The following is a 12,121-nucleotide window of genomic DNA, read 5'->3' on the forward strand; positions in this document are numbered from 1 at the left end:
CTAATAAAATCAAGTGAAGATGAATGGGGAAACTACTATAACAGGGATATCATACCCAATGTGTGCATGTGTTTGTATTATATGCAATAAATGAAGAGAACAGCAATAACCTCCAACCTGTATGCTCTCATAACTTACCCTCTGAACCACTGGGACACTGAGTAGCCAATGGTTACTCAAGCAGGATTAAAGACCTCAGATTCACGGTCGTTCCAGACATCTGAATTCTGTGCAGAATATATCATTTTGAGCCCCATATTTACTTGGCTCTCAGATGGAAAAGTCAACAGAAAGTCTCTCAATATGAGACCCAGAGAGACCTGTCATGGACATTTCATTGGCAGAACACAGTTGTTTTCTTAAGTTCTTTATTGTTCAATGAATCCAAAGACAATGGCTATTCATCTGAAGTGTAACAAACCGCAGCAAAAGCAAAGACTATTCATTCACACAATAGTCGAATAGATCACCCCCTGTAACACACATCTCAAAAATATACACACTGTATACTGCAAACGTACAGCTGAAAACAGCGTATCATAAAGACATGAACAATAGCACTTTATCAAATAATATGGCGCTATATCGTATGTAACGTCACCTAATATGTGTGCATGTCAGTAACTGAGTCAAATTGAAGCATTATTAGTGCACAGATAGGAATGGGGTAAGACAGACGGAAAGCGGTAGAATTGTGTTGATGATGCTTAGTACAATTGGAATAATGTGGGTAAACGTGGGCTTCAACAAAAGCATGCTTTCACAGTATAACGATACAGCTGATGGTAAAAGCTGTGAAGGGAGAAACCAGTGTATCACTGAGTGGAATTTTAAAAATGTAAAAAATAACATTTAACTCTCAGATTTTGTCCATCAACCATTGTGCTGTTCTACCAATAGAAAGCTTCCATGATCTGTAGTCCTGCATTTTGCAAGCACGCACACACGCACACACCAAACACACACACACACACACCACATTACCCCACATCAGCTACGTCTTGCCTACATTGGACACCTAATCAACAGCCAACAGCCCTCGCGAGGGCAGAGCAGTCACTGTACTGCTTCAACATAGCGATCCCAGATCCACACACGGCCCGTCTGCACGTCCTCCTGTCAGTCACCATCTAAACCTAACCCTGTCAGTCATCATCTAACCCTAAACCTGTCAGTCACCATCTAACCCCAACCCTGTCAGTCATCATCCTCTTTGCCTATCTCTTCAGGTAGCGGTGTGCTGAAGTCCTGAAAACATGTTCTGAAGTAGCCAACCAGGGACTCAGACAGGTGCTGTTGGCTCTGCAGGGACAGGAAGTGGCCCTCGTCTGGGTAAAGCTGTCTCAAACAAAGGTCAAAGGTCAAACACAAGGTCATTGGGACTGTCATTCCTGTAGTGAAGTGTGGTTACTCGTTTATTAGTTAGAAGGAACAAGAAAGTCACTTAATGTTTTTCCTGAGTCGTATTGTGTGTGTGTGTGTGTGTGTGTGTGTGTGTGTGTCGCAAATATATTGGCTAGCAATCAAATTCACTTCAATAATCACATTATGTAATCACTCATTCAACATTTTCATTCAAATTTGTGGATCACGGCTCGTACCTGCATTGTGTAGTTCGCTCCAATTTTGATCAAGTGCTTAATCAACTCTGCTGAATGTTGGAAATGAACATTTGCTGAGAAAAGAACAAAAAAAACACCAATTGGTTTCACAAATTGTCTTTGAAAACAACACAAGGCCAACCGCTGATTACGACGTACTTAGGATGGTCTATTTTCCATTTCTGTTGGACGAAAGGGTAATTACCATCAGCTGTTCCGTGAATCAACAGAAAATCCGGTCCTTGGGGTCCTTTCATCATGTTTCCTTGCAGTCCTTTCATATTTGGAAGCACTCTAGAAATCTTAGAGAATAGACATGGGAGACAGTGTAACCTCAAGGTTTTCTATTTTATTGAACCTTGATCTTGACAGGGAGTCATGCTGAGACCAAGGTCTCTTTCACAGATGAGCCCTGTAAACACATCAATACACACTTCAATGTTTCCATCAATATTCACACCAATATACACATCAATATACAGCATACACATCAATATACGCATCAATAGTCACATCAATATTCACACAGCAATATTCACATCAATATACACTATACACATCAATATACACATAAATAAGCAAAACAAACCCTCAGGTTTGAAGAGAAAACAATATCCGAGGGAAAACCAACCACAGCAGTGAAAAAAGGGTTTGTGAAAAGATTACGATATACAACTAGCCTTGTTGAATCAGACTGCTCACTTATTCCTTCACTTCACAATCAATGCTGAGCACAGTGTCCAGTCTGTTTGAGCCAGGCTACAATACAAGACTGGATCAAACCTGTCTAGCACCCCCAGGGGATCCAGTGTGTTGCTTCATTAACAGAACGTGTTCATGTCTTTTTCCATCTACCTCTCAGGACTGTATGAGTGATGCCCTGCTGTTTGTTAACGATCATTTTGACCTGCTTCTCTGGACTAGCATCATTTACATTTTAAATGGCTCGAACTGTGTGGCCCACATATCAACAACCCACTTTCAGGGGAACACTTTCACCGATTACACTGTAATCTCAGACAAGTTATTATTCTGACTGGTGAACAATACCTGGCCCATGAACACCCAACACACACACACACACACTCGCTTCAGTGTGACAGTTCCCACTGTTCCCCAATCTGCTGTGATAAACTGTAGAACCCACAAATAGAAAACCATCAATAGCACCAACAGATTGACTGTGATAAACAACTTACTTGATATCTGTTGTCGTTCTTTGACGTCAGGCCAAAGTACCGCTCTGAAAATGCCGAAGCTTCATGTGGAGAAAGTACACAACGTTTCAAAAGAAGTATTCAGTTCTTTCAACTCCAATTTCATTGATAATCAAATTTGTACAGTATTTCATGTCATTTGTTGTGGAAAATGTACTCACACAAAACACACAGCACCGGTCTCCCAATCCTTGATTGAGCCTAAACCTAGACTGAAAAGCTATTTGAATGGAGATTGTCCATTCAGCTTGCTTTTCAATCCAGGACTAGGTCTAATCTCTGTCAAGGAAGCTGACCGAAAGGGTAAGATCATGGAAACATTACTCACCGTAAAGTTTCCAGTCAATCACTGGGGAATTAGCAGCTGCACACTTAATCAGCGCAGTGGACCTCAGAAGCATCAAGGTGAGGTAAGCACCGTATCCCTGGAAAGAAAAGAACACCTTCACTTGTTGAACACGCACGTGAGTGTGAAGCATGGTGATCAACTGAAAGACAGCAGTTAAACTTGCCTTTCCGTAGATTCCGATCCGCGCGCGGTCAATGTATGGGAGTGTCATCAAGTATCTGTAATAAGTCAATAAAAACAACCCAAAACCAAATGACTATTTATTTTTCCAGACATTTCATGAGGGCTTTAACACAGATGACTGACAGGGAAGTTTAAGAGTGTACAACCAAGTCATACATTTTCAATGGATTTCAATGGAAAGGGGAAAATACTGTATCATATTACATCATATTGTATCATGTCACATCTTGTCTTATGGTATTGTATTATATCATATTGTATGGCATCGTATCACACTGTATATCACATCTCATGTATTGCATTGTATATAGTATATTATCATCTAGTAGTGTATATCGCATCGTATATTTTTATTTTATTTTACCTTTATTTAACTAGACAAGACAGTTAAGAACAAATTCTTATTTTCAATTAAGTCTTAAGAACAGTGGGTTAACTGCCTTGTTCAGGGGCAGACGGACAGATTTGTACCTTGTCAGCTCAGGAATTCGAACTTGTAACCTTTCGGTTGCTAGTCCAATGCACTAACCAGTAGGCTACCCTGCCACCATATTGTATATTATATATATTACATATATATATATATATATATATATTCATATATATATATTATATATATATATATATATATATATATATATATATATATATATATATATATATATATATATATATATATATATATATATATATATATATATATATTTCTATATACTGTCCATAATGTCTATATATCCCATCATATGTAATTAAATATATATATATATATATATATATATATATATATATATATATATATATATATATATATAGTTGAAGTCGGAGGTTTACATACACCTTAACCAAATACATTTAAACTCAGTTTTTCACAGTTCCTGACATTTAATCCTAGTAAAAATTCCCTGTCTCTGGTCAGTTAGGATCACCACTTTTTTTCAAGAATGTGATGTGTCAGAACAATAGTAGAGAGAATTATTTATTTCAGCTTTTATTTCTTTCAACACATTCCCAGTGGGTCAGAAGTTTACATACACTCAATTATTATTTGGTAGTGTTGCCTTTTAACTGTTTAACTTGGGTCAAACGTTTCAGGTAGCCTTCCACAAGCTTCTCACAATAAGTTGGGTGAATTCTGGCCCATTCCTCCTGACAGAGCTGGTGTAACTGAGTCAGGTTTGTAGGCCTCCTTGCTCACACACGCTTTTTCAGTTCTGCCCACAACATTTCTATAGGATTGAGGTCAGGACTTTGTGATGGCCACTCCAATATCTTAACTTTGTTGTCCTTTAGCCATTTTGACACAACTTTGGAAGTATGCTTGGGATCATTGTCCATTTGGAAGACCCATTTGTGACCAAGATTTAACTGATGTGTTGTGAAAAACTGAGTTTAAATGTATTTGGCTAAGGTGTGTGTGTAAACTTATGTCTTCAACTATATATATATATATATACACACACACACACATTCTGGGCTCCAACAAAGCTCATCCTAATATTTCTATATATTTTTATTGCATTCTTTTACTTTTATATTTGTGTGTATTGTTAGATATTGCTACACCCGTAATACATCTGTTAAATATGTGTATGCAGCCAGAAAATGATGTCATATCTCATCACGTCACATGCTGGTCGGAGGTTACATACTCCAATGCAGCTATCTGGTCCTGAACATCCACGGTACCCAGGCGCTGGTGGACCTGCTGCAGGACTCTCAGGCCCCGGAAGCCTGTCCCCCTGCCATCCAGCCTGGCCACAATCACCTCATCACAACTGACCAGCACCGAGTCCCAACCCAGCTCATACTCATCACTCACCGACTGACTGCCAGGCCCACCATCACTAAGAGAGGGGCGGAAGGGGGAGGGAGAGAAAGAGAGAGAGAGAGAGAGCGAGAGAGGTTGATTCAAGCTTCTCAAACAAGTTAACTCATTTAAAGTTCTATATTATGTGAAAACATCTTCCCTGAATTAAAGAAAGCGTAATCTCACATCATGGAGTTGGAGTTAGAAAATCATTGTGTTTGTTCTCAAGGTAAAGTTTTCAGTTCTAAACGTATTGCTGATGAAAATGTACTTATTACTGTGTAACTATGTTAGAATGCTAGGAAAGAGGAGCGATGCTTACACAATCAAAAGAAGGCCATAGAGAAGAGATTCAGAAAAGTCAAGGGGATAGGTGAGTTTCAAAGGCAGCTCTGTGAGAAGAAAATATTGAATTACAGTAGTTATTAAAATAAACAATATACTGTAGCGAGAGAGCGAGAGAATGAGAGAACGAGGAATAAAAAGTGACCGGCAGACTATATAGCAGAGAGAGAGAGAGAGATATAAAAATATAAAAATAAAGAAATATACACAGAGAGAAATGGTTAGTTACCAAAGTCTTCACTTGGAATAACCCTGACATCTGACTTAGAGATCTTTTTGATTTCCAAGGCAGCTCTCAGAGGCATGTTGTTGTCCAATATAAAGTAAGCTGTGAGGATAAAGTGTGAAAGTAACCATTAACACACTGTGTGTAAAGGGACACAAGGACACTGATTATATTGGGTATTAAACTGTGATGGGAAAATCAATCAACAGATTGTTTCAAGAAGCAGGTTCATTTGAGTTTTACATTTTTCTCATACAGTTGGCTGACTTCACATAGGCCACTGCATCTAAACCAGACACCCTGTGATCCTTTGTTTTAGACTGTCACCAATCACATCATTTCAGTACAATTATGCCTCATATTCAGGATCATTGAAAAGCACCCAGGCATAAAAAAGACAACTCAATACCATTTGCATTAAAAACACTTCCCAGATGCTCATTTAAACCTTCCCAGAACATTTCATTTGGACAGCTGTTGAAAATCTATTTCACACGATGTGAAACACAGCCAACAATCTCGTAGCCAAATATGAAATAGGAACCATTAAAACAGACTGGAAACAGTACAGTACAGTACAGGAGACGAGAGTTCATATCAATACTTTAGTATTACTCACTGTTTACATCATTAAAACTCTGCAGCATCACAGATGGAGCACCGGGACCTGTGGAACAGAAGATACACTAGCAATACTGCTTTGCATCGTTTTGAGACTGAACAAACACTATGATATTCTAACATGGTTCTATAGTAGTATTGTAGCTACCCTAGCCTATGTAAGCCCAACGACGTCACCCGTGGGATATAGTTATTAGAGCAGTGGTTAGGAGACCCGGGCGCCATCTGCTACTATATCATAAAATACATAATGACATAATTGACATAATTACTCCCTAACCATATCTCATACATTACCCAGAATAGGTTGGGTTTTTACTACAGTGGCTGTAACATATCCACATGAAGCTGTATTTGTCGGAATGATTTCCAGAAGGAAAAACACAGACCAGGCTCGTACCTTTACACTGTAGAATAACATGCTGTTTGTTCGGGCTGATATCTGCATCAAAGAACGTGCATGCTTCCTGGTTCACCTCACAGGTCAAACATCGTTGAGAGAACAGACCAATAGTAGATGCACTGAAAGAGGGATTTTTTTTATTTTTTTTGGTTTGTTTAGCACTTCTTCACATTCTTGAGATAATTGCATTCCAACAATGTACTACATCTATGCAATACGGATTGGCAAGTCAAACTGGAGCTGAATAGGGCTAACAGCTACTAGAATGCGGCTGAAATGTCTGGTGATATTGAGCAGAATATTTTCACCATGCGCATTTCTTCACGGGGAAAATGTTTTAGAATCATTTCTCACCTGTACACGTGTCTCTTTTGTGGGGAGTCTTGAGTACCGATAAAATATCTATGTAGGTGAAAGCAGAATGACTTTAACTAGGGCAAGTACAGGAATATATAGTAACAAATAGAATAGTTTCAACAGAAGAGATGTTTGAAAAGAGAAAGAAAGGTCAACACTTGTTGAAGCTCATATCTGTGACACGAAATATGATATGAAATTATTCTCATAACTGATCTGAAAGGATCTGACACACTTACATGGTTTGCTCCCCCTCATCATAGGCTAATATCTTGGTGACCTCCCAGTTGCCTGATGTCAAGTGACGGGCATCATTTTGATCACTTCTGAACTGAGAAAAGACAAATTGTGATTTTTTTCGATAAAAAAACATGTAAAAAAAAATATTTAAAAAAATACAAAGTGAGCACTGAAAAAGCCGGAGAATGACAAGATAACCAATGTGTGTTTCAGAATTGGAGTATGACAGCACCCACCGATTTGGTGAACATGGCAATATGATGGAAGTCTCCTTGTCCCCCCTGCTTCACCGGTATGGTCAGGAAAAACCTACTCCCGTCCTTTGAAAACACTGGCTCCTGGTTCTGAGGACATTGGATTTAAGGGACATTCAACGTGCATCAATTTCCTCTTTACTATTAGCATATAGATACAATACTCACTGTTTTAAAATTGCAGCACAATTTGGAGCAAATCGAGCCCACAATAGCATTCAAATAAAATGCTACTCGGTGGAAATATGAATTGCTAATATTATAGGACATTTACATTTCAGCTTACCTGTCTGGTGAGCCAGAGATCTGAAGCTTCCTCATGTTTCTGAAATTCAAGTGAAGGAACACGTCTTAGATCCAACATGGAGTATGACACAGACGACAGCAATAAAACCCATTTCTAGTGAGGACCATCTTAGTGTAGGTGAAGGAAAAACCCACCTGTACACAGGATCCAACGGTGGCGTCACACACAGTGATGAAGGACACGTTCTGGGGCCGGTTGAGCCATCGAACCGCTGCATGGGTGTTGCTGATCCACTTCACCATACTCACATAGTGTTCTCTGGGTCGACGTCAGACAAACATTCAGACGTATAGCAACTACTTCTCTGGGCCATTTGAATCGTATTTCTGAATGATGGTTGTGTACTTGTGAATAGCACTTGATCAAACATGCACTGTGTCATGACATTGCCCTCTTTGGGTACAGCAAGCCCCATCCTCCTCTCCCTGTCTCCTACACACAGGCTGCTGTGGTCAGAGAGAGGTCGTAAATTCCCGGAGGAGATTATCTCCTCATGGCCACAGTATAGAGACAGAGTTAATTGTCATAGAGATCAAAGGAATTTCTTCCACCTCACAGAACTTGAGGTCCGAGCAACATTTATGTTCTGGAGAAGGTATAGAAGATCGATGAAGAATCCAGCTACGAACTGGTCCGTTTGGTACAATTCGGTGAAACTCATGGGAGACAATACGGCCACATTACCATAATGCTGTTTATATAATAGCCTCAGATATGAGGTTAACATCTAATTGTTGTATAAGATGAATGAGTGAAGATGATACTGTTTGATTTTGGACTGTTTAATGAAGGAAACTCCAATTCCCTTTTGAGTTTAACTAAATCAGAGGACCACCCATGAGCCCAGTTAGGGTCGGGCATCCTGGGACAGGCCCTTTTCTGCAACTCCCGAATAAAAAACCCACTTTGAGAATTTCTCAGCAGACCATGTTTCTCTCCATTACGAGAGGACAAAGGTTGCAGACCAGCCTACCTCGATAACGAGAGGGCCAAGGTTTGAGACCAGACTGCTGAATCTCTTAACCATCCCACGTGGTTAAACTCTGAGACTATCGATACCTACCGAATAAGAACAAATCTTTGATATTAATTACTAGTCAGCAGCTAGGAATTCGGTATCATTGAACGGGAAGACCGACAACCGCCGAAACATCTGTCCATAAAGACATGAATGAATGTCACTCTGACCTATCCATTCTAACCACGACAGAGAGGGCGGACCTACTCTCCAACAGAAACTAACTTTTCATCAGAGATCCCGACGACACACTGAGCGTAAATATATATATATATATATTGATTGCAATTGTTCCCGAATTAGTGAGCGTTCATGTGCAAAGGATTAGCATTTCAATTGTTATAATTATCAACTGTGTGTTGTCTTATCTCAGCTGACCCCCACTTCCCTTTTGTACAACAAGCTGCCATGCCGGTTTAGCCCACTAGGGCACATTCTTCTATCATTTCTTGTAACCATATTTACTTTGTTTGTTTGTGTGTGCACTTCTGTGATTGTTTAGTTAGTTAATAAATAAATGATTTAAGACAATTGATGTATGGATGACTCATAGTGAAGACTGGGTTCGTGCAGATAACCAACAATTTACGATGCTTGGAATGAGACTAATGTGAGGTAAAATAAATAATTCATTAATTCAGAAGACTATTGATCAGATATGAAAATATCTGAAAAGTTATATTAGGAAAATTATAACTTTGACTTCCTAGTTAATTACAGTTACATGATTAATCAGTTTAATCGCGTAATAGTAATTACAGAGAATCTTTGATAAAAACTAAAAAGTCTTCATTTAATGATAGTAAAGACACGACAACTGCAACAATCAGGGGCAGACTGGCTGGTTCATTTTTAGTCTATGGGCCTCTTTAACTTGGATTGTTCATGCAAAATGATCACTTTCTGGCTAATAATGGGGGAATATAATTTATTAATGTAATGGGACAGGTGTGGGGGTCTCAAGGAAAAAATGGGCTGGTGTGTTAGAAATGACAATACCGATTTCTGGTCCCCGTCTGCCCCTGGAAACAATTAAACATGCAGCCATACAGATTCAATTGTCGAATACTGGTCAGAACGGTTAGTAAATAAATAACATGCAAAGACTAACCTGACATGCCTGGTGGCACCACAACAATTACAAATGCAGATTAAAAGAACTAAGGGGCTTCCAGAATGATGTGTCTTCCTCACCTTCCTTTCAAGCCATCAGGTGGTACCAGCTCCTGAGTGTGTGTGGGGCCATACAGGTTCACCACCAACAGCCTGACTGTAGGGTTGGGCTGGCCAGCCTGTCAGCAAACAGATCCTCATAAAGTCAATTATTAAGTATGCTGAGAAAAACAAATACTGTGGCTACACCGCTTTCAAACCAAGGTGCATAAACAGTGGATATTCAGCAACTCATTATAAACTATGCTAACAATCAATGTTTCAAATGACCTCACAGGTTATTATCTTCTTAACATCTTTGTTTTGCCTGGACCATTTGGATGTCTGTCCTAGCTTAACATCTTTGTTTTGCCTGGACCATTTGGATGTCTGTCCTAGCTTAACATCTTTGTTTTGCCTGGACCATTTGGATGTCTGTCCTAGCTTAACATCTTTGTTTTGCCTGGACCATTTGGACGTCTGTCCTAGCTTAACATCTTTGTTTTGCCTGGACCATTTGGATGTCTGTCCTAGCTTAACATCTTTGTTTTGCCTGGACCATTTGGATGTCTGTCCTAGCTTAACATCTTTGTTTTGCCTGGACCATTTGGATCTTTAGCTTAACATCTTTGTTTTGCCTGGACCATTTGGATGTCTGTCCTAGCTTAACATCTTTGTTTTGCCTGGACCATTTGGACGTCTGTCCTAGCTTAACATCTTTGTTTTGCCTGGACCATTTGGATGTCTGTCCTAGCTTAACATCTTTGTTTTGCCTGGACCATTTGGATGTCTGTCCTAGCTTAACATCTTTGTTTTGCCTGGACCATTTGGATGTCTTTAGCTTAACATCTTTGTTTTGCATGGACCATTTGGATGTCTGTCCTAGCTTAACATCTTTGTTTTGCCTGGACCATTTGGATGTCTGTCCTAGCTTAACATCTTTGTTTTGCCTGGACCATTTGGATGTCGGTCCTAGCTTAACATCTTTGTTTTGCCTGGACCATTTGGATGTCTGTCCTAGCTTAACATCTTTGTTTTGCCTGGACCATTTGGATGTCTGTCCTAGCTTAACATCTTTGTTTTGCCTGGACCATTTGGATGTCTGTCCTAGCTTAACATCTTTGTTTTGCCTGGACCATTTGGATGTCTGTCCTAGCTTAACATCTTTGTTTTGCCTGGACCATTTGGATGTCTGTCCTAGCTTAACATCCAACCAGAGATCATCTCAGAGATGACCGAGCAAATCATACATTTTTTGCAAATCCCTGGAGGTAAGGAATGAACTGGCAGAATATCATTGTGAATACTTCATAAAGGCAGGCTTCTTTGTTCAGACAGATTTAGATGTGATAGAAGTAGGGCTGGCACGGTAAACAACGATCACGGATGAAGAACGTTATGTCTAAGTCGACAAACTTCACCTAAAAGCAGTAAGTAAGAGTAAGCCTGATTCACATCTAACAGCCGATGTAAGGAGAGATGAGAGAAGATAAACCTAGCCCGTTTGGTGTTCTGGAACGAACAGCTGACTGTAGACAGCCGGGCATTCAAAAAGACCAGATGTGCAGTCAGGAGCCAGAGGAGAAGATGTGCTTCTTTTTTGTTTTGTTGCTATTCGAACAGTTATACTTGTAACTATAACCGTGACCATTTGGCTGACAAATAACCGTAATCCAAAATTCCATAACCATCACAGCCTTTGTTAGAAGCGCTATTACCTCCTCCTGTAAAATCCGAGCAGGGTTCTGATCATTTTGTCTAGTCATTTATTCAGTTTCCAATTTCCCTTTTGTTGAGGCTCCATAAATACTCGATCTATCAGAATATAAGACCTTGATGTGTGCAGTATTTGTAACCAACTCCATGCACAGGATAATCAAGATAACTGGACAGCCATAGTTGTTGTTTCGACATGCAGTACACATAATACAACGCATCAGTCGATAGCACAGAGACACGACTTCCAAAGCTCAAATCTAGCATGCTGTGTGTATCAACAAAGACCCACAATACTTATATCATCAGAACTGATATGACTTTT

At 39.6% G+C, this 12,121-nt stretch overlaps 1 protein-coding gene across 2 annotated transcripts in view; it reads right to left on the reverse strand.

Annotated features, from left to right (window-relative positions):
* Positions 1 to 374: 374 nt before the first annotated feature.
* Positions 375 to 12,121, reverse strand: part of LOC112266484 (inactive dipeptidyl peptidase 10) — a 50,073-nt gene continuing 38,326 nt past the window's right edge. For both annotated transcript variants that reach the window (XM_024443978.2, XM_024443979.2), the window contains exons 10-26: positions 10,123 to 10,220; positions 8,045 to 8,168; positions 7,890 to 7,928; positions 7,586 to 7,693; positions 7,349 to 7,440; positions 7,107 to 7,154; positions 6,750 to 6,871; positions 6,348 to 6,395; positions 5,732 to 5,830; positions 5,480 to 5,549; positions 5,000 to 5,194; positions 3,331 to 3,385; positions 3,147 to 3,243; positions 2,801 to 2,859; positions 1,807 to 1,903; positions 1,602 to 1,675; positions 375 to 1,338 (exon numbers count right to left, since the gene is read on the reverse strand). In XM_024443978.2, the coding sequence (XP_024299746.1) occupies positions 1,198 to 1,338; positions 1,602 to 1,675; positions 1,807 to 1,903; positions 2,801 to 2,859; positions 3,147 to 3,243; positions 3,331 to 3,385; positions 5,000 to 5,194; positions 5,480 to 5,549; positions 5,732 to 5,830; positions 6,348 to 6,395; positions 6,750 to 6,871; positions 7,107 to 7,154; positions 7,349 to 7,440; positions 7,586 to 7,693; positions 7,890 to 7,928; positions 8,045 to 8,168; positions 10,123 to 10,220 (1,566 nt within the window). In that variant the 3' untranslated portion in view covers positions 375 to 1,197. The remainder of the gene's footprint in view (positions 1,339 to 1,601; positions 1,676 to 1,806; positions 1,904 to 2,800; positions 2,860 to 3,146; positions 3,244 to 3,330; positions 3,386 to 4,999; positions 5,195 to 5,479; positions 5,550 to 5,731; positions 5,831 to 6,347; positions 6,396 to 6,749; positions 6,872 to 7,106; positions 7,155 to 7,348; positions 7,441 to 7,585; positions 7,694 to 7,889; positions 7,929 to 8,044; positions 8,169 to 10,122; positions 10,221 to 12,121) is intronic.

Source organism: Oncorhynchus tshawytscha, linkage group LG14, assembly GCF_018296145.1.
Source record: "Oncorhynchus tshawytscha isolate Ot180627B linkage group LG14, Otsh_v2.0, whole genome shotgun sequence".
NCBI classification, from domain to species: Eukaryota; Metazoa; Chordata; class Actinopteri; order Salmoniformes; family Salmonidae; genus Oncorhynchus; species Oncorhynchus tshawytscha.